The following is a 23,148-nucleotide window of genomic DNA, read 5'->3' as shown; positions in this document are numbered from 1 at the left end:
TAAATTCTGCTTGTATTAAATCAGCCCCTAAGGAGTAAACTCCTCGCTGGCATTTTGTTTCATCCATGAAGATCCGATTTTCAAACCCACTTAAGAAGAAAAAGTATTCCACTAGTATTTTATTTTATTCATGAAGATTGAATTCTCAACTCCACTTAAAGGGGAAAAGTATTGAACCAGTTATCCCAACGGTTAGTTATAATTTTTATATTTTCATTGAGGGGGAAACAAAAGAGAAGAAATGCACCCTTTTTAAGTGCCTAATAAGAGATTTGGGATCATTACACAGATAGTGAAGGAAAAGGTGGCAACTGATATTTCCAGTTCACGGAAATCAGGTTCCTCAAACCAATCTCATATAGACATAGGCACAATAGTCAATATGAATTGCCTTCTCATTTCTGGAATCAACAAGTCAGTATGCTATCTCTTTAACATTTTCCTCTTTCTTGACCACCAACCAAGAAGGCATCAACTCGCTTGCTGCCCACCTCAAAAACAGGAATAAAATCAAGAGGAAGCAAAACGCTATAGTGCAACAACCATTAAAGACAGTTTTCTACCAATCACAATTGCAGAGTATGATTTAGATAAGCTTTTTCTTTTGGAAGTAACGCTTTAAATGCCACAGCTGCAAACCAGAAACCGCAATGCAAACACCAAGGGACATGATACTAAACCACGCTACTCTCGCATTGGTTCTTTCACTAACTTCCCTCATTTCTGCTTCCCTGCAAGTTGGTGGCAATGAAAGGAAGGTTAAGTGTGAGTTCGACCGCAGCATGACCACATGCACATTCTGCATTAAAGAATTTTAAAGGTAAAAAATCGGTGTTTCTTGAGTTTTGGGTTAGAGTTCTACTTGTACCTCTTTACATAACCTAGATTCCATCCGTTTTTCAATGCTGTTAGAAATAGTAAACCAAACTCAATTAGGATTAGGATAGAATTTATATGTTTTATAATTGTGTTTTTTTGGGAGTTAGTATTCCTATAAAGCTTAGGATTTATCATTATAGTCATTGTCCTCAGTCAGTTTAGGTTTAAAGCATGCCACTGTATTGCTGGGTTATGTGGTCTATATATGTAATAACAGAAAGATAAAGAGTTTTATGATTGTGATAAAGAGTCTCTTGTTTTTCACAGTGAACTGCAGCTATTTGTGTTTGTGATCGGTTTGGGAAACTTTATTGCTAATATTTCATGACAGATTTCTCTAACTCCTACTTAAAGAATCTAATCGAAAGGTTAACATTCTTTTTTTCTTTAAATGATGTCAATACCAGTCCATTTTACAGATTACAACTAGAAACTGTCAAACAAACAATGAAGTCTATGCTTCTTCACTCAAATTACCAATCTGTTAAACACTGACAGTTATATGCCAATCTGGACTGACTCTCGCTCTCTCTCACCCCCATGCACCCAACACACCCCGCCGCCATTCAGTTAAGATAAAAAAAAAGGAAATCTGAATATGGTTAGAATAGAAGGCAAAGGAAAGGATCTGTGAGGTAGCCTCTACTTTAAATCAAAAGTATAGAGAATGTGAGAGTTTTACCTTCCCTTGAGATAGATTAGATTATTATGAATGGCTTCCACTGCTCCTTCAAGTCTCCTTAGGTCAAGTTCAACACCCTACACATGGTTATACAAAATCTCTATAATCAGGTATGGTGTAAAGAGTCAATTCATGAAAAATTAAGTCCCTTCTATAATAGCAGGCTCTGTAGACCAACTACAGTACAGAATGCTCACAAGGTGCAGCAATTTAAGGAACTTGCCTCAATCTTTTCTTTCCTTGCCACTGAATCCCAATCCTTTGCTGCAATTCCAATTTTCCAGTCTAGACTCAAAGTAGTGGTTTCCACATGTTGCTCCTGAGTATCCAACCAGAAACATGCCATGTAGCTACCAGCTTCTGTGGTTGTAAATGCAAACTGACCATGTGTTACATTTTCAACGTGGTGAAGATTGTTCCCATACGGCGATGTTACCTACAATAAGAGACATGAAGTCCATAAGTCACATCAAACAATTCCAATTGAGAAAAATAAATGCTACCTTCAGGAACACTATTCTGACCAACCCGCTTAGGAGGTGTTCTCCATTCTACACAGCCTTCCATAATATAATACTTACACCTATGCTACAAATTTAAATTTAAAGAGAAGAAAACACAATGTATGTGTTAAAGAGACTTAAAATCCACTATCGCCATAAGTCCATAATTACAACCTACAAATGTCTAACCAATGGTCTTCCAAAGAACCATGCGTTACTAAATTTAAAACTAGTGGTTTGAAGATACACTAAAAATATTCATGTCAAGATTTCCATTTGGATTTATGCAATGAGCCCTTTCAATTGCACTTTAGGTACAGGTAACATCCTATCAAGGCTAACTCATGAGAAGCCTGTAGGAGAACTGATAATTTTTAGAGGGAGAGAGGAAATACCAAAAAGTCAATCGAGTCATTGTTCTAAGCATACCATTCTACTACCTCCAAAGTACAGACCTCAGTTCATTCATCCCTTCAATTTTCAACGTTTTAAACTCTAACTTAAAAGGTTCTAAAAAGTCAAATCTTAAATGCCTTCCACTACAAGTGTATCAGCTACTCCAATTTCAGAACACTAGCAATCATTAGAAAACAAAAAAGAAAACTTTTTACTGATTTCATTGACAGTTGATACCATATTGTAACCTATCTCATGATTTTTTAAGGGAAAATAATTATTAAGTCCCTCAGGTTTACCATAATTATCTAATTAGTCCCAACATTTAACATAATATTTTACTCATCCCTGAGGTTAACCTCCCCCTAATTAAAACGTCTTTCCATCCTGTATGGTGTCATTTTGCCGTTAAAATGAGGGAAAAAGACGAAACCAACCCTAACAGTGACGCCGACATCTTCTAGAATGCCAAGGAGGGAAAACAAGAAGTCAATCTCATTCTCCAAACAAAAAACAATAGTGTGAATCGCTCTCACTTTCTGGAAACTAGAATGCATAATTGATGGATTAATCTTTGTGATTTCGTTACTTCGAAGTGCTTTCTTGAACTGGTTGTGCATTTGGAGTGGGGAAGATAGGAATCAACGCGTTGCCAGAAGAGGTAAAAGAACAACTGTTGCTGTCCTTGAGTGATGATGCATGTTGATTTGTGATATTTGATGAATATTACACTTTCATTATCAGAGAACCAAGCAATTTGTTAATAGAGGAGGTAAAAGAACAACTGTTGCTGCTGGGAGAGGAGCTGGATTTGCTGGATCCACACCTAGAGGACCTGCTGCTTCTGCAACAAGAAGAGTTGTCGCTGCTCCTATTAGAAGATCTGCAAGTTATGCTGCTACTGGGATTGGATCTATAGATGTTTCTAGGCTTGGCACTATAGATGCTGCTGTTGGGAGAGGCTGTTATTGATTTAGTTATGCAGATGGTTTTTTGTGAATCTGCAGATTGTGTTGTTTTTTAAGATACAGTAGGTTGTTTTGTGAATCTGCAAATTCTTTTGTTTTTTGAAGATACAGTAGGTGGTAAATGTGTTACAGGAAACACTCAAGAACAAGTGGACCAAAGCAATCTTGAGTTCTTTTTGTAATAAAAATGCAATGATTTTGCTGGTTGCCTCCTCTCCACAGCGTGTTTTGGGTGATAAGAAGATATTGCCTCTTTAGATTTTCTTTCTTCTTCAATAAACACATTGGCCTTTATGAAGGGTAAGAATTGTCATTTAAAAAATATTATCTCACCTCTCTCTTCATTTTTTCCTAACTTTAACGGTAAAATGACCCAAAACATGACGGAAGGGCGTTTTTATTAGACGGAGCTTAACCTCGGGGATGAGTAAAATATTATGTTAAATGTTGAGACTACTTAGATAATTATGGTAAACCTGAGGGACTTAATAATTATTTTCCCATTTTTTAATCTAAGCAATGCATTCAAACATGTCAGGAGACAATGGCAGTCATAAAAAGGTACCGGCAACCATTTTAACCATCCATAATACCATTTAATCAACAAGGTAAAAGACAATTGTTATAATCAAAGGTAACAAGCAACTTGACAAACAAGACAAACCATTTCTAATAGATAACCAAGAAGACATTACAGATAAAGTTATTTTATATATATATATATATATATATATATATATATATATATAGCGATGATCTCAGATCCTCAAATTGCTGTGTTAAATGGTTCTTTGAATATGGTATCAGAAACTCTTTGACCAGGTAGTCTAGAATTCAAATCACAAGGTAGAGGTGGGCTGTGTCTGAGAAGTGTGTCAGAAATATACATGGCTTATTATTGGACTCTCACCTATAAACTTGAGCTTAAAGATTGAATGATTATTATGATCATGTTTATTTTGCTCTAGAATTGGAAATGGAATAAATTTAATAGGATTCCATTATTTAGTTTGGTTAACAAGGAACCCAAGATTAATTTTTAATATCACCAACAAATTCTATTTAGTTATCAAACAAACACAAAATGGGATCTTTTTTAGATTTAGACACCTATTTTTAACCTTTGTCTGGAAAGGAGAGAGGAAAATATTGGAGAAAGGAAAACAATAGAGGAAAATAATGAGGAATTGTCAACTTTCTTTCTGTATTTATTTTTCACCCTTGTTTGAAAAGAAATTTATCTTCCTTTGTTCAAAAAGGGCAAAAAATTATAGAGGAAAAAAAATATTATTATCGAAAATTGACAATTATGTCATCACTTAAATAATGAGGTATTTAAGAAAGGTTTAAAGTTTGTTAATTAATTTGGGGTATTTAGGTAATTTAATAAAAATGAGTGAACTTATGAATTTGCTCCATTATTTTCTCTCCAAATTGAATAGATCTAAAATCTGTGGGTCTGTGTGGAAAATAAGTTAAATACTACTTTCTTCAATATTTGCCTCCTCTTTCCTAAACAAGGGAACATAAATTTCCCTATATAGTTTCCTTGGTTATTTTCCTTAAGCCAAACAAAGGGTTAAGGTGAACCAAACATATCTAAGACTCAATTTTGTAAACGATAATGAAGCGTAATCAAATGCATTTCCAATATGAAATTAGGCTAAAAATGCATTTGATTATAATACGTTAAATTTCATTAAGGCTAACATAACAAAGTATGAGCCGTGATGAATTGGGGGGTCATGGACCCCAAAACTTTTGAAAGTTCAACTTTTCTCCCCATAACATTTCATTCAAATGCTATACTACTAACCCTTGCAATGACAATTATAGCTAAAAACTTCGAACAAGTTTTGCCCCTAATTTTTTTTTTTTTCACTGCAACATCATATATTCATAACATTAAAACTTAAAATTATCTACAGAGCAAAATCAACTAAAAAGCAACAAACAAAATTAATAAAACAAAAATTAACCTTTTAATCTAACTAATTAGATGATAATTCATCAAATAAATTGACTTGAAGAAGAAAAAAAAAAGAAATTGGAATTAAATTGAATTACAGACATACCCGAACAGAGACAGTAGGTGTGTGTTCCGGTCGATCTTCGTTAATAACATAGTAATCGGCCAAAACAACAACGTTGTTCTGGATCTCCTCCGATAAACACTTGGTTCCTGTACTAGGAATCGTTAACCATATAGCTTCCGCTACTGGAATTAGATTGAGATTATTAAAAAATAAACATATCAATATTATTATTGACGAAACTGCCAGTGTAGCGCCTGAGTTACAGCTTTCCGCCATGAAAGAACAAAAAGAAACAGAACAGAAATCTTCGATTCAACCGAAGTTTAGATCTTGTGATGCGTTTAGTTGTATTTTGAAGTTTTGTAGAATTCTAATTAACTCGGGAACGACTTTAGTTGGCGCGTGGGACTTGGACATGAATTGGCGGCAGATGACGAAGTTTTGACACTTTGTGCAATTGCGTTTGAGTTGGTCGGTCCAATTAGGACAGTGTAGGTGATAACAAGGTTTTAGCCCACGCGCATGTTACACGAGTGATGTTTTTCATTACTGCTTTCATATTTCGCGTGATTTTACAAGTACGATACGCCTCTTACGGTCTTACCGTTGTTTTGTTTTTTCCCCTTTTTTAATTACAATAGTAAAATTGTTAAGGGGTAATTAGCTTGGAATCTCTAAATTTTACTCAAATACATTAATACGGACTTTAATCTTTAAAATTATTATTTAATTTTTGAATGATAACTTTGTTACACAATAAAATTGAACCGTGTAAGTTATTGATTTGATGAAATAACTAGTAAGATCTCAATTTTAGAATTTTATACTATTTAATTTTATGTAAATAATTATTTCTAAAGGTGTTTTTGATATTTTACAGCCAATTAAAAAAAACTAACTACCGAATCTTATATTCAGATAATTATAATGTAATCAGTAAATAGTATAATTTAAAAAACCACGTATTTATTAGTCGGATCGTTAATTATTAAGATGGTATTTAAATTAAAAAATTTTAAGATTTTTTAATTGTTTAATAATTTTCCCCATATGTGATTTCTTTTCATTTTCCACGTCTCTTACCTATTGATGGTCAACTAACCAACTAGTGGTGAAGTTGTTCTACTTGCTCACTGTCTCACAACTCTTTCATGGCCAATTCCTTCCTCTTGTTCACATTCCTTGCTCTTCTCTTCTCCTTATCTGCAACAACATCGTCATCTTCCCATGATCAGCAAGAAAAAGAAAACGCTCCCATCTCCCGCTTTCAACAATACCTCAGATTCAACACTGCCCATCCAAACCCCAACTACACTGCTCCAGTCTCCTTTCTCGCCTCTCTCGCTCAATCCATCGGTCTTAAAACTCTAACAATAGAATTCACTCCTAACAAGCCCGTCCTTCTCGTAACCTGGTCAGGTTCTAGTCCATCCCTTCCTTCAATCCTATTCAATTCCCATCTCGACTCTGTCCCCGCTGAACCCACAAAATGGGTTCACCCGCCTTTCTCCGCCGTCCGCACAGCCGATGGGAAAATCTTCGCCCGTGGAGCACAAGATGACAAGTGCATAGCTATTCAGTATCTAGAAGCCGTTGGCAACTTGAAAGCTAAAAACTTCATCCCTACTCGAACAATACACATCTCCTATGTACCTGATGAGGAGATTGGTGGGCTTGATGGGGCAGCCAAGTTTTTTGATTCGAAGGAATTTCGAGATTTGAATGTTGGGTTCGCCCTTGATGAAGGGCAGGCGTCAGTGAGTGATGAGTTTAGAGTGTTTTATGCTGATAGGTCGCCGTGGAACCTGATAATAAAGGCGAAAGGACAGCCTGGGCATGGTTCGAGGATGTATGATAATGGGGCTATGGACAATTTAATGAAGAGTATAGAGATTATTATTAGATTTAGAGAGAGTCAGTTTGATATTGTTAAAGCTGGGAAAGCAGCCAATTCAGAAGTCATTTCAGTTAATACGGTTTATTTAAAAGCTGGGATACCTTCTCCTACTGTAAGTGATTGTTTGTTAAGTTAGCAACTTTTATTGATTATATGTTTGTGTAATGCATGTTTTTATTCATTGATACAAGTGATAGTTTGTCAAATATGGAACATTACGTTGGCAATGTGTTTTTGATAATATCTATTTTCATTGATGATAATGAAGTATTTGTTTAGGGATTTGTCATGAATCTACAACCTTCTGAGGCAGAAGCAGGGTTTGATTTAAGATTGCCTCCTACAGCAGACCCCGATCTAATGAAGAAAATAATTGCTGAAGAGTGGGCACCTGCTATACGCAACATTACATATGAGGTAAGATGATTGAATGTTATTATTATTATGTACTGGTTATGTTTTATATAGTATTTGGAATTCATTTTTTGTCAATATGATGATCTTTGTATGTTGTTATTTGTCTCACTTTTTTTGCAATTAAACAAAGGTCCTCATTGTTATTTGAACTAAAGGTTATACTGATGGCAACTGTTCCTTAACTGAATTCTGATGGTGTTTTATCTGCTCTTGTTTGTAATTTATCTTACTTTAATAGCTTAAGTCCATATTGTTGCCTTATACTCTGCTCTTTTGCTAATAATTTCATATAATCAAGTACTTAAACAATTAATTTGTGACAGTTTATACCTTTTCATCTCATGAGCTATTTTCTGGTGCTGAGATGAAACTTTATGTGGAATTATCTGGTCCATGAGTGTGCTGAAGTGTTAGAAAAATTGCTGACATGGCATGTGGGCACCATCACTGAAGAACCCATAGAAAAGTGAATACTATTTGATGCCCCATAAAAGTGATAAATTGATTAACATAGCTACTATATAGTGAGTCTGACAGGAACTAATGCAGTAAATTGGTAGACAGTACTGCTCGAGAAAATTCCTCTAATAAGCCAATTCTTGGGTCAATTTTTCCCTAACACTTAAAACACGTGTGGACTTAGTATTTTTGCTATGGCTCTGATTTAGTACCAAGATTAGTTTAGCAAACTTTAGAACTTGTAAATTGTAAAAAATATTTGATTGAATTAAATTTAAATAATCACATTAGAGAAGTTATTATTAATGTTCAATGTGAAAATATGGATTATGCCTTATTAATGTGGAAGGAAATGTCATGAGATCTGTTTTTGTGGAAACAACTATTGATTCTTGTTATGAAAAAGTGGGAAAGTGGCAGATCACTTAATTTGTGGGAATGACGAATGTGCATGCCTGGACAGGAATGGTACAATTTGCAATTATATTAATGTTTAGCAGCATTTTAAGCACACAATGGAAATTGCAGGGCAGTGGCCACCCTCCATCTCTCCCTCTTTCTCCTCTAATTATCCTATCTTCCTGGCCTCTTTTTTTTTCCTTCTCTCTCTCTCTCTCTCTCTCCCCGTAATGAGGCTCTGTTGCTATTATTTTCTTATAATATATTTCCAAAAGGTTATATGGAGAGAGGTGTTCACTTGTCATGAGAATTGTGGTTTTATGGAAATTTGAATTGCAAAGTAGCTAAATTTGTTTGGTTGGGTCCTATGGATTTTGTCTCTGTTTGCTTTCTTGAAAGCATTCATTATGTCCTAATTGGTAGCGATAACAGGCATATATTTTTCTTCTTGCTGCAAATTAGTGAAACATGACTTAACTAGGTCTTAATTCTAAACTCGTCCAATCATTTTCCCCCATCTTGTTTTGTTTGATTTCATGCTTATTAAATGATTTTATTTTTTCTAATTTTTCTTGTCAGTACTTGTACTAATTGTTTGTTTGGAAAGAAGAGGAAATAAAATAATAAAGGAAGAAAAATAATGAAATCTATTTCACATTAAACAATGCAATTTTCTCAATTCATTCATCATTTTTTTCTCCAATTTGAGAGATTCTAATTTTGTGGGCCTGGGACGAAAATGGTGCATAGTTTCCTTCATTTGATATTTTCTCTACCTTTTCCAACCAGGGAAGATCCTTTCTCTTGTATTTGTCCTCACATATTTTCTTTCCTCCAAAAAAAAAAAAAAAAAAAAAAAAAAAAAAAAAAAAAAAACTCCTTTAATGGCCATGTGCAGTTTTTATCTTCTTGCCCTGAATTTCACTCTGTTCTTTCAGAAGGAAGTTCCTTCATAGTTGGATAGGTAGTTGGTTGTTCAGCATCAGCTAGCTATGCTGCTCAATTTTTTAGCATCAATATTGGAGTTTACATTATAATGCATAGATTTTTTACTCAAGAAATATTCAAGATGCAGGATTGTAATTAGATATGGTTATTGATTTTTCTTTTTGTCTGAAAATGTCACAATGACGTAGTTTGATTTCATTTTCAGTTATTGGCCTTTACTGCTCGCAGGAAGAGGTTGCCTGGAATGATCCAGTGCCAACAAAAGCAGCTATATCTGCATAAGAGGATGGGAACCACCCATTTCTACACTAATAAACTTTGATTAAATGTTTAAATACATTCTTTATAGCCCCTCTTGAATAATGTAACAGGAACATCGAAAGAAATATTATGTTTCTACAACGTGTCCAAAGTAGGCCTTTTGCTTTTCTTCTTCTTCTGCTTCTTCTTCTTTCTGGCGTCTCTTCATTTTGATTGACACTGTGCTGTGCAGTGCAAGTTACTTGAGTATTCTTGATTAATTTTGCGCATGTAATTGAAGTAGTAAAAGACGTACAAGAATCTACGACTTCTACCAACAATTTTTCAATATTAATGTCAATTAAAAGTGTGAAATCTCTTGTTTTTTTTTTTTATTATTATTACTAGTATCATCCCCGCTTTTGGCTTCTCAGTAACTAAAGTGCGTATTGCAGAAGGATATCTGATTATGTATATGGCAGATAATTGAGAAAGGACCCATAAGAGATTATAAGGGGCGGCCATTGATGACATTGACGGATGATTCCAATCCATGGTGGCCAGTTTTCAAGCAAGCTATCGTAGCAGCTGGAGGAAAAGTTTCGAAGCCTGAAATCTTGTCTTCAACAACTGATGCAAGGTTCATAAGACAGTTGGGCATTCCTGTTTTTGGTTTCTCTCCGATGACGAATACTCCCATCTTATTGCATGACCATAATGAGGTTCAACAAGTTTGAGAATCAATTTTTGTCTGTCTTATTTTTATATTCAGTCTACTGGGGACCCTTTTCAAATATTCTTAATGATGTCTTGCAGTTCTTGAAGGATACCACATTCTTGAGGGGAATTGAGGTGTACGAGCACATAATCAGTTCTTTGAGCTCCTTTGTGGAAGTTCAGTCAATATAGACATTCTCAGTTCACTAGTATCTTTTTACTAGTAAAAAAAGGGATAAGATACTAATGAAAGTTCAAATTTGTGTGAATGGCAATTAATTCTTGATTTGTACATTAAGAGGCTCAAACCTAAGCTTTGGTTTATGCTTATTGCCCACTACCTGAAGCCTATTCCACGTAAAAGGTCTGGACTGGAGAATGATATGTGCAAGTAAATCTAATTGTAGTTAAGCATCAAAGTAATATTTTTGGCATTGAGAAAAATAATTTGTTGAAAACAATTATTGGAGTTTGTTAATATTTATTTTTGAGATAAATTTTATATGTTTTAGTCATAAAAGTTTCAGAACAGTTTTAACATTGAAACTGTCTTTACTGACAATATTAGAATTTTTTCTAGTTTTAACCTTAATACCAAATGGGTTTTCAGTTTCCTGTGTAAATGTTTTGAAGGCTGTGTGATTACACAGACCGGAAAAATTGAACCTCTCATCTACTGGTTTGTGTATGGATTACATTGAACGAGTCTATGCATATAGCTGGCTTGTTAGAAACTAGTAGACTTGATAATACTGCAGTTAGGGTTGGGTTTGGTTCGGTTTGAGTTATATTGAACCTAATTTTTCTATTCAATTTCAAATTTGATCTGACTCGATCATATGGTTTATTTTTGTGTAAATTCAAATCCATGAAAAATTTTAAAATTTGGGTCTAGTCCAAATATACAATTATATTGTTTCTAACATTTCAAAGTTCAATTGTATTAGAAATAATTTTTAAAAAAATTGCAAATTTCAAGTCTCAATTAAAAAATTATCATTTTGTGTATACATATTTATGTAATATGTTTGGGTATGAGATTTTCCATAATGAACCGTATTCTTTTTACACATCAGTATGAGGTCAATCTTACATCATAAACGCATAAGAAATCCGTCGGTTTTTACTTTTTACAATAGAATTATGTAGGGACTCTGCACTTAAATTAAAAAAGCAAAAGAGCAAAAGCTGATACACTTTTAACTTGACCTGATTTATTGGTAGCCTGATATACTATGGGCAGGATGTACAACTTTTCAAGAAAGACCTAATTCAATTTTTCGAGAAAGACCTAATTCAATTTTTTAAGTACGTAACTTGACCTGATTTATTGGTAGCCTGATATACTATGCGCAGGATGTACAATTTTTCAAGAATGATCTAATTTAAGTTCAGACACGTGCCACAAATACGGTACGATATAAAGTTATAAGAAATTCGATCACTGAAAAATACATTTTTTTAAAAAGTCAAAAATCTTAATACTTTACGGCTCTCCTGATCGTACTAAAAAATTGGGGGGTGAATGCTTCAGGTATTTTGGGTACCTGTGTTTTTAGATGAGAAGTGGGGTGGGGGGATTAGCTATCAAACATAAGTAATGGACACAATCTGTTTGATTTTCCAGGGCTAATTTATCTAACGTATGGATGAAAGGTACTTGGAACAAAATTCCATCCTCAACACATATGGACTTTTTTGAATTCAATCTTAGCTCTTTATGGCCAAAAATCTACCAAATGTCGGCATTCCATGCCAACACTTTTTTTCCTCTTTCATGTCAGTCCAAAAATATAATGCATCCAATTTGAGGGGGGAAAAAAAAAAAGCTTATTATGTCATACAAGATAAAAAGAGAAAGTTAGGTCAACAAGTTCACCCCAAGATTAGGGGTGAGCATTTGGTGCTGCCAATTCGGTTAATTAGATTAATTTGGCTAATTCAGTTCGATAAATAAATATTCGGTTAAAAATTCAGTTAAAGAAAATTAAATTTTCGGTGATAAATTAAAAGTTCGATTAAAACTTAATTTAACCGAATCTCAAAACTACGTCGTTTTGATTAAGTAGATAATAAAATTAAAAATATTTCAGTTTTTATTTGGATTAAATAGTAATTAATAACTTCAGTTAATTTTTATTTCGGTTAAGTTGGTTAATCATAAATTTCGGTTAATTAATTAAGTTTTCATTTTCTTTAATTTTGGTTCGGTTAATGATCAAAATTAATTCGGTTAAGTCAAAAAGAAAATTTGAGTTAAAAATTTTACTCAAACGGACCCAAATGACGAACAGTCATCCCTACCCAAGATAATATAAAATATCATTTTTATCCTCAGTGATCAAAATATTTTGAAATCAATTTACCTATCAATAAAAATTAAATTCTTTTACCAATATTGCTTGGGATAGAGTAATTGGAGTTTAATTAACTGGTGGCCTCTTATATGAACTATGCATCTCATAACGTTCATCCGACTGCACATTTATGTAAATTTAAAAAATTAAATTTTGATAGAATAAAATACTGATTTGACGAATATATTACGTTAGCCATTAGTATGGATATGGTGGTTGTGAAAGATACGTGCACTTTTATATATTACATATAATGAAATGAAACCATTTTTCCTGGAAGTTTCACTTTATCTTGAATTCTATCAAAAGCAGAAGATTTGATTCTTTTTCCTCTGATAAAAACCTTGCCCACATGGATCTTGCCTCTTCATCCTCCAACACTCCAATTTAACTTTCTTTGCACCTTCCTATTCCTATTCCTGCCCATACCCATTTTTTCCTGCAATTTTTCCTGTGTTGATTGGGAAGTGACAATAGTCTAATCTTGCCATCTGGATTTTTGGCCTCTACTTATCTATATCTCCACTCCAGCTGGTCCTACTCTTCCTGTTGGCTGCCAATGCTTGCTCCTTTAATGCACATTATTATTATAATCTGTTGCTTTCATTTTCATATATATGCAAGGTACGGAAAGATTATGGGTACGGTGCCAGTTAAGAAGAAGATACATTCTTGAGCTCAGAAAAATTTTGCAAGTACATTACAATTATTTTGTATTATTATTACAATTATATGGCAAGTTGGGTTGGGGAAGATTACACAGAAGTCGCTACCAAATAGCAATTTATCTATCTTCATTTATATGGTAGGGACTTCAGACTCGAACAGTAGCATTCAGACAATATATATATCTTGGGAAACAGTAGTATCTATAACAGATTTACAATCGTATATATATAATACTTAACTCTAAACCCAAATCAATTTTAGTGAATCTACATTAGGGTTAGGGTTAAAGTTGTTTATATATCCAATTGTAAGATATAGTATATCTCTAACCTGAATAATAATTTATACTATTAGTTTGAGAATGTCTCTGGTAGCTGACCCTTATTCATCTAGTATTATTTGTTGTATTCCTTCATATTAATCTCACGTGTTAAAAAATATTATTTTTCCAAATGCTCTTTAATTACATCAATAAACCGTTGGATCAATGACAGTGAATTGTATCTTTAAACGAACTTTTTTATCTATAAAGTTAGAAGTTCAGTTCAAAACTTAAAATTATTACTGTTTGAAAGGATTTATCTAAATACTATCCTCCATCTGAAAGGATTTATCGAAATACCACCCTTCATCTAAACGTTTTATTCAAATAAAAGAAAAAGCTCTGCAACATGAACATTAGTTATCAAGAAGTAACTTAATTTTAAAAAAGAGATATTTGCATAATAGCTAATTTGAAGGAGTAAAATCAAGAATTTGGAGCAGCAAAAGGTCAAAAACACATTTAACTAAAAAAGATGGGAATGCTCTCAAGAATTTTTAACTCTTAACCCACATTGTCCACTACATAAATATCAAATGCCAATGACATTCTTCACTTTTGATTTCCAATCAGTCAAATTTCCTCCATTCACAACTAACCCTTTTCAAAGTTTAGGGTAACTCAATATAATACATATATATAGTATATACCTTGCATCTTGACCTAAGTGAATATCTAATATTCCTTGGAAGGTAAAAATATTTCAAGTTTTGACAGCTGAAACAACTGCTCCCATGTGGTACAACAAAACATAACTAAAAGTAAAAGTCAGCCCTTTGATTTGCCACACCAAAACAGCGTATGTTATTTAAATATTAAAAGTTGTTACCAAACAGACCATAATTTGTATCTCGCACCAAGCCGATAGAAAGTTCGAACTCGAATCCAAATCATTTCATACTTGTATGAATACTAATAAGTTATGAATACTTCAAAATATTTATTTAATTAATATTTTATTGTAATATTAATTATTTGAATCACAATCACAATAAGAATTAAGTACCCTAAATTAAGGTCAAAGTAATTGAAGTATCAAGAAGCTTTGTTATAATAATACTAATAAAGAAATTTCCTTCTAACTTCAAACAAACAAAGTCATTGTCATATTCCTTAAATTTCTGACACAATTAAAATTAAAAAAACAAATAAACAAAGATTAGGAGTGTGGGATGAACATGTGATGTGTTTAATTAAAATAAATATGTAGATTAATTAATTATTTAAATGTGAATGCTGGTGTCAGCCACCTGGTGATCATAGGGTATCACAAAATTACTTTTTAAAAAATAGAATATCTCTAATTAAGAAATTAATTTAGGGTTTTGGTTTGCTATTTCAAGTGAGGCAAAAGGAACATAGGAAGGAGGGAGGATGCTCAGGAATAGTACGGATTGACGACACTATTCTTTTCACACATTAATTATTATTGGAAAAATAAATTCTATAATATTCTTCTCTCTCTCATGGTTAATTTTATTTTAGGGCAATTAAGTTGCTATAATTGCAAATTAATTCATGTTCACATGTGATGCTTAAATAATTAATGAGTTTTAGTTAGTGAATAATTAACTTATTGGAGCAAATTCATGTGATTAATTAAAAGAAATAATGTTGTTATTTTATTAAAATTGCAATGTCAAATGTTGACTTATTAAACGTTTTCATAGAGAATATCTTAATAAGGCCTAAAAAGCAAAATATTCAGAATTTTACAACTTGTTGCAATTATATTCTATTTTTTACCTTTTGAAAAGTATATGCTAGAATGAAATTTAAAGATTAATTGCATTTGTAAATAGAGTATAAATTAAACAACATGCAAAGTTCACAATATTTTTACACTATAAAATAATTAATCAATTTATAATTTTTTTTTCTAATTTCTCTTCTTTGCAATAGAATGGAAACTAGAAAAAGAATAGGTTCATTCTTTTTTCTTAAAAAAAAAATCATGCGTTTTATTAATTATTCAACACGTTACATCTTTGAGAAAATAAAATTATTTTGGTATTAAAAATTTTAAATTATTTTTTCATGTTTTTTCCTTGTATATCTGAAAGATTTACATTGTTTTATATCATAATTTTTTTGAAAATATATTTTAATTTAGTTTAAATAAATGCTAAAAATAAATTTACAAACATACTTCGTTATCACAATAAAATAAATAATCGTTGAATTTTGATCAAATATTTCTGAATACTATTAGAGCTAATGATGATATATTGTTGGTTGATTTAGTAATTAATTATTGTAAATTTGAGAAATAATCGAATATAACTGAAATTTAGTTCATGTATGGAAATTAGTCTTAATTTATTAAGTAAAACATTGATACACTTTTCATATGATTAACTTGTTATTATAAAATTGAGGAATAATCAAATTTAACTTATATATGGAAAATAAATTTTTGCCAATCTATATATATATAAATATATAAATATATAAACAGAGAAACTTAAAAATTGACATGGCGCAAAATTAAAGATTTAAATTGCTGATGTGGCACTATTTTTTTTCCTTTTTTTTTGGTTTGAACATTAATAGAGGGAAAATTGATATTTTTGATAACATTAATGGTGTTTTTTTGGTATTTTTGAATGATTAATAAAATTATTATCACAATTAAATTCTTTTTAATCAATAAAATTTTGAGCTACTTTCTCTAATAATGCAATTAATAATATTATTGAGCAATAACCTTAATATTATTTTAAATTTCAGGATTTTTTTTCCAATCACCCACATACCTATTATTTTTTATATTTAAATTGACATAAAAATATTATGCTAAACTATTTACTCATTTAAAGTCTCTAATGTTAAAAGAATTGTAGATTTCTAATCCCATTGGAATTTGATTTATACATATAAGTAATTACATTGATCAAGGTTTAAGAATATAACAGTGAACTCGTAATATTTTTTTGGATTCCTTACCATCCGAGCAATGCGCGGGTATATGATTAGTTAAAATATTAATACTTTTAATTTCTCTCAATTAATTGTGAACTATAAACTACAATGAAATATAATTGAATTTCCAAAAATGTATAACCTAACAGTTAAATATAATTATGGTAACAAAGAAAATCAAATTTTACCTTGGGTAAATACCAGCAATAGAAGCTCAGAAAGTAAAAATGATTATTTAAAGTTAACATGACAGTAAAATGTAAATATTTTGAAATTGGAGTAATTTTCTGAAAAAAAATTTCTAAAAAAACTAAAAAATAGAGTTTTGTGTGTAAATTTATTAGTTTTCCATTTGGAGAAATGAAAAAAAGAGTTTTTGAGTTTTTCAAAATTTAACTAAGTTTCAAAAACAAATTTAAGTTGTTTTTTTTATTTTTTTAAATAAAAAATTCTTATTTTCCAACTGTTTTTCAAAAAAAAAAAAAAGATTTTTCATTATATATATATATATATATATATATTTATTCAAAAACATTTTTATTAAAATTAAAAATAAATAAATAAGTTAATTTTTTAAAATTTTATATTTAAGCTTTAAATGTAATTAATTTTACCAAATATATTTACAATGATAATATTTATTTTAAAAGATTTATAAAATGATGAAAATTGATGTTCTTATTATAAATAAATCAAGAATACACATTTAAAAATTTTAAATAAAAAGTTGTTTTTCATTTTCTATTTTTCATTTTCTTAAAAAAATTGAAAATAGAAAAATATTTTTTATAAGTAAACACGCTGTATAACTCCGTTTTACCTTTTCCTTAAAACGATTAGTTAATTTTTTTTTATTAATTACTAAGATAATTGATGAAGAGTAATAGGATGATACAACAGGACACACTGAGTATGCATCAAGCCACATAAGATATACGCGTATACCATCAAGCCAATTCAAATATATACCATTTAAACGTATTTTATCACTTTAAATTAGAGATTTTGATAAATAATATAATTAATAAGCTGATTTGTACCTGTGATTCCTTCCTTGAGTTAGATTTAAAAAAACAAAAAAAAAAAAACAACCTTTAAAAAAATTAGTGACAGAAATGTCCAATAACCATAAATAGCAACAACTTGTAATAGAAAGTTGGCAAAACAACCAAAAAAAGACCTGCAACCTTAAAAAAAATAGAAGAAAATACCAAAAACAAAAACAAACATATAAACTCATAACCCAATTTCAACATCAAGTGTGAAACTAAAAACCCCAAAAAACAGTAGCATATGGCCCAAAAAGGGTAATGTGTCCCTAATATTAAAAGGCCACGACCTCTCTACATCCCATGCAATTGTGTGCTGGCAAGTGAAAAAACGATAGTCCTTGCCCTCGGTTTTAGACTCTATATATATCTTAACATCCCTACAAATGAAGAAAAGTGTTCTAAAATTTTAAAAACCAAAGGCAAAGTACCCTAAAGTCAATTCGTACAGGCGTAAGCAGGCAAAGACTCTTAGACCCATATGTCCTTTTCTTTTATTTATTTGAGTTATAATCAAAAAATCTTTTGATAGCGAAATATAAAAGATAAATAATATTGCATGACGCGGTTTTAGAGCTTGCATGACAGTGAAGCTCCAGCTGGTTGTGTTTTCCCTCCTCTCCTCTGCTCAGGCTTTGGGCTTTACTGTTAAGACTGCGCGTATATTGATAATAATAATAATAATAATAATAATTATTATTATTATTATTACCTCCAAAAGCTACTTATATAATCATTCTCCAAAAAATAATTATAAAATATAAAAAAAGCAACTACTTCAAAGCATCATGCAACCTGCAGATCCTGGAAGTTGCCTTCTACAGAGAATCCTATGTTTTATATTTTATTTCTTTTTTTTTTTTTTTGGGAAATTGCAAGACTAACTCAAAATGGAAACTAAACTCATGTCTGAAATACCCTTTTTGCCCTTTCTTGTGTTGTTCTTGTTAATTAAGGATTAATTGTTTATTAAAGTGGGAACTGAGGAAGGTTTCTTGCTATGTAAGTTGATGATCAAGAGAAAAAAAATTCTAAAAACAGTAATGTGCTTTTGGTTAACTTTTTCCATGTTGGTCTTTCATTGCTGCATGTGGGTTAGAGTCTTATTGTCATTACCTTTTTCTCTATATTCTTTTATATTTATATATATCTTTAAAAAAATAAAGAAAAAAGATCATATATTTATGCAAGACTTCCTGAAAAAGATGAAGAAATGAAAATCTGCAAATTATAAAATTAAGAAATTAATTAGTTAACTTGTTAAGTACTCATATTACTCCCACATTTGCCAAATTCTACATATTTGCAATTTTTTTTTTAATAATCAGGAGAAGTACTTGCTCTCGAACTGTAGAGCGTAAAATTTTTTTATCTTTTCGGTAAAATGTATTTTTTTGAAATTAAACGCGAAATGGTTTATTATCTTGATCAATATTTTATTGATTATATTATTATTATTATTTGCTATATATGATCTGATGTGATTTAATTATCTGGCATAAGTTTGACCACGCTTTGGAAAGACAAGTCATTTTCACATAAATCTTCGAAATGTAAAATATAAACATAAATTTTTGAATTTGAATGAGCTTGAAAATACCTGTCACCCATTTTACATTCAAGTGTTTGTGTGAGGAAACTACTATGGACATAGAGTATTGCTGTTCCTTTACTAGAAGAGGAATAATTTGGTAATTTCATATTATTATAACCTGACCCCAACTATCTATAAATACCAAACCTTTGTCTCTCATTTCAGTTCCCATCTCATTCTTTTTTCTCACATCATCATCTCTTTCAAAGAACCAGAACAAGAAAAGAAAACCAAGTCTTTACTAGCAAGATTCAAGATCAAGAAAAGTGAAAAAAAAAAAAAAAAAAACATATTTCAAGAATACTGCTCCTACTACTTCTACTACGACTGCCTTAAAGAATCAAGATCCATCAAGAAAAAGAGCTTATCAATGGTGAAAAGCGAGCACAAGATCCAATCAGAACAGTCCAACAACAAGAAAATGTCATCTTCTTCGCCGTCATCATCATCAAATAAAAAGAAGTATAAAGGAGTAAGAATGAGAAGTTGGGGTTCTTGGGTATCAGAAATAAGAGCACCAAATCAAAAAACAAGAATTTGGTTAGGCTCTTATTCTACACCTGAAGCTGCTGCTAGAGCTTATGATGCTGCTCTTTTATGTCTTAAAGGCTCTTCTGCTAATCTCAACTTCCCTCATCTTTCTTCTGCTAATTCCCATTTTACCCCTGACACTGTCATGTCCCCTAAATCTATTCAAAGAATTGCTGCTGCTGCTGCCAATAGTTTTTCCGACAATGCCACCCCCATCACCACCGTCACCACCACCACCACCACCACCACCACCATCAACACTTCCCCATCACCATCATCATCAATGTCTTCCTCACCGTCGGATCAACTTGACTATGATGACGTGTCACTAATGCAGTCTTTTGGGTCATATGAAAGTGAGGCTCCTATTATTAACAAAATGCTGGAATACTCTTCATGGTATAATTTTGAAGATCAGCTGCAACTCCAATCACCAAAGTTTCTTGATCATCAAAGTTTCATGTTCAATCCGCCAATGGTGACCATCGATGATTTCTTCGAAGGTGATGATCTTCGACTGTGGAGCTTTGCAGAGTAGTGCTTCAATTTTTTTTTTTTTTTTTAAATTTCATATTCTTTTTGTCCATTAATTCATATTATTTTCATGTATTTTGGTGTAAGGCATTATTATTACTGACAAAGTGACATATAAGTTAATATGTTAGTGTATTCATTTTTAGGAAAATAGATTAATAGAAACTCACATGGGGAAGGAAACATTTTTTTGGACTTCCTCATGTGAGTGTTTCCTATATATTCAATTCTTATGTACTATTATCAAAATATATGTTCAAATTAAGTGTGTTACTATTATTTAAATTTTGTAATTGAATAAAATTATTTTTTTATTTAGCTGTACTAATTTATTGTTCTATAAGCTAGTACTATCAAATTAAGTTAATTTATATAAATTTAATTAATGGATATTACTCTCTATCTCTAATTATATATATCTTTCTTAAGAAATTATCTTATCCCAAAATAATTTGTCGTTGCAAGAATTATAAGAAGTATTAATTAATTGATTTTCAATTTTACTCTTATATCTACTAAACATACTTTTAAAATTTTTTTTTAAATTTTTTTCTTTTTCTTTCTCAGTAGCAAATTAATGAAAAGAAAATTATTGAGATCAGGTTAATTAGGTGAGATGAAGGTAATTTAATCAAATTAATAAATATTTTGTTGTATTAATTTAGATTATTTAAACGCTTTCTTATTTTCGAACACAAACAATATCTATTGGAACTCATATTAAAACTTTAAATTACAGATAAAAATGCATGTAGATTATAATTTAAAGAAACGATTTCATCAGTTCCATATGACTTTGGAGAGATCAAATTACTTGAAACTCGAAAGTTCCTTTTGCTTGGTGAAAGTGTCAGATTATAAACAAATGCTGTAATTAGTTTAATTACAAGTAATTAAACTAATTAAATTTGTAATTTGTGCAGTACCATAATATTACAAACAAGTAAATCTAGGAAAGATTTTAGATTGTTGGTATATAAATGTCATCATCTTCCTGTATATCTGGAACTCGAATTTCAACTGCGAGTCAACCTTTTGCACTGCAGAATATGACATTTTACGCACAAAAACAACAAAAAACAATTGTAATAATTGATATCCTTTCGTTTTTCTGAAACTGCAAAATTCATCGCATCATCAATTCTGATATCTTTATGGTCCAAATACGACATTTTAAATTCGTGTCGGTAATTGCATAATTTTTTTATTTTTGCAATAAATATTTAAAGTTGGAAATTTTCATATTAGTATTTTTGCAATAATTATATAATTTTATTCCGGGACATTTTTTTTTTTATGTTAATGCATACAAAATCAATTCAAAGAGAGAAATGCTAAATTTTTACGCTAACAGAGTATTTAAGTTTGTGCGGCAAGATTACTTATTTTAATAAACTATTAGCAGTTAACTGTTCTATTTGTGTTTCGTTAAATGTTAAATAAAGTAATGTTTGATAAGACGCTCTTTCAACATTTAAATACTAATATGAATATGAATAATATGCTACAAAACACTCAAATAATAGTTAAATACTACCTTTAAAGTTATTATCCTCTATTTTTGAACATGACATTTTAATGAAAAAAAAGATTAAATAGTATTTATACCTTAAAAGTAATCTATGATGCTTAGATGAAAGTGAGTCTTACGATAACATATGATATGTCTTAATCAAAATCAACTTTATTAATGGTAGGATTAGATTGAACCCAAATTATTACTTTTCGGCCAATCTTTTTGGAAGGCTGGTCAATGCACTTGAGTTGAGTGTGTGAAGTGTGAACCAGTTGCTTAAGCCAATACCACATGACCTGTCCTTCAGTGACTCGTGGGTTTAAGGACATGGTGTCCCATTCTTAAATTTGTTTTCTTTCAATGTTCTACATTGTATGTAGCCTCTTCTAGTTGTGCACTAATGGGCCCATGTTACTCTACTTTTTTTTTTTTTTCTAAAAAAACAGACTCCATTCCTTAAATGGGCCCACAAAGATACTATTAAATGGGTCCACAATTGGATTTTGGTCCCACAATAGTAATATTTGTTGTTGTCTGATTTGAATGCACAGTACATCTCAACATGAGATATACACAACACATCATGTGATCTAGGATGCATCAATCAATCCTAGAATTCACTACTTATACATTATAATATTGTTATTGCCTCTTTTTTTTTTTTTTATATCATATTATATAAAATGTAATGTAATGATCACAAATTCAATTCCTTAGGCAGATAATCCAATTTTTGTAGACATATAATTATACAATATGGATGTGTTACACAAAACAGCTACATGTGAGTGATTTATTCCTATTTTTAGGATAAATTCAAAGAGATTAATCTAAATTAATAGGGAATTTGAATTGGAAAACCCATATTTTTTGGTAACAACTGGAGAGCAAAAGCTCTCAGTAAACATTGAAAGTCTAGCATAAGAAACCTTTATACAATCTTGAAGAAGTCATTCTGCTATATCAGGAGGCGGTTGTATGAGAAGATGAGTCTTTAACAGATAGTTTCTTACACATATAAAAATGTAATCCATACAATGGTTCACTTCTCTGTGAATATGTTTGATCACACGACTTTGAAATTGTGTGATCAACTGTTAAACTGCCCCGGAA

General features: G+C 31.1%; 3 protein-coding genes across 7 annotated transcripts; 2 read left to right on the top strand and 1 right to left on the bottom strand.

Annotated features, from left to right (window-relative positions):
- Positions 1-192: 192 nt before the first annotated feature.
- LOC105638917 (transmembrane emp24 domain-containing protein p24delta5) lies at positions 193-5,884 on the bottom strand. Of its 4 annotated transcripts, none has more exons than XM_037640415.2 (5): positions 5,504-5,884; positions 1,785-1,997; positions 1,562-1,638; positions 869-905; positions 193-731 (listed from the first exon to the last, which is right to left on the bottom strand). In XM_037640415.2, exons 1-5 carry the CDS (start codon positions 5,738-5,740, stop codon positions 708-710), a joined length of 588 nt encoding a protein of 195 aa, XP_037496343.1. In that variant the 5' UTR covers positions 5,741-5,884; the 3' UTR covers positions 193-707. The 4 variants fall into 4 exon arrangements, with proteins under 4 accessions (XP_037496343.1, XP_012078208.1, XP_012078207.1 ...); XM_012222818.4 differs by lacking the exon at positions 869-905 and having other exon boundaries at positions 193-483; positions 564-731; positions 5,504-5,879; XM_012222817.4 differs by lacking the exon at positions 869-905 and having other exon boundaries at positions 5,504-5,878.
- A 650-nt stretch (positions 5,885-6,534) lies between these two features.
- On the top strand, positions 6,535-11,061 carry LOC105638915 (Peptidase M20/M25/M40 family protein). 2 transcript variants are annotated; one of them, XM_012222814.4, is made up of 4 exons: positions 6,535-7,473; positions 7,641-7,778; positions 10,307-10,546; positions 10,641-11,061. In XM_012222814.4, the coding sequence occupies exons 1-4, from the start codon at positions 6,616-6,618 to the stop codon at positions 10,731-10,733; spliced, it is 1,329 nt and encodes a 442-aa protein (XP_012078204.1). In that variant the 5' UTR covers positions 6,535-6,615; the 3' UTR covers positions 10,734-11,061. The 2 variants fall into 2 exon arrangements, with proteins under 2 accessions (XP_012078204.1, XP_012078205.1); XM_012222815.2 differs by lacking the exons at positions 10,307-10,546; positions 10,641-11,061 and adding an exon at positions 9,790-10,199.
- An 8,553-nt stretch (positions 11,062-19,614) lies between these two features.
- On the top strand, positions 19,615-20,843 carry LOC105638914 (Integrase-type DNA-binding superfamily protein). The gene has a single exon (XM_089725665.1). It carries the CDS (start codon positions 19,825-19,827, stop codon positions 20,521-20,523), a length of 699 nt encoding a protein of 232 aa, XP_089581791.1. The 5' UTR covers positions 19,615-19,824; the 3' UTR covers positions 20,524-20,843.
- The last annotated feature ends 2,305 nt before the right edge of the window (positions 20,844-23,148 follow it).

This window comes from Jatropha curcas, chromosome 9 (assembly GCF_041381405.1).
Source record: "Jatropha curcas cultivar XTBG-Jc1 chromosome 9, XTBG_Jcur_1.0, whole genome shotgun sequence".
In the NCBI taxonomy this organism is placed as follows: Eukaryota; Viridiplantae; Streptophyta; class Magnoliopsida; order Malpighiales; family Euphorbiaceae; genus Jatropha; species Jatropha curcas.
The sequence above is the reverse complement of the archived record's forward strand: the minus strand, read 5'-3'. Positions and strand labels throughout refer to the sequence as shown.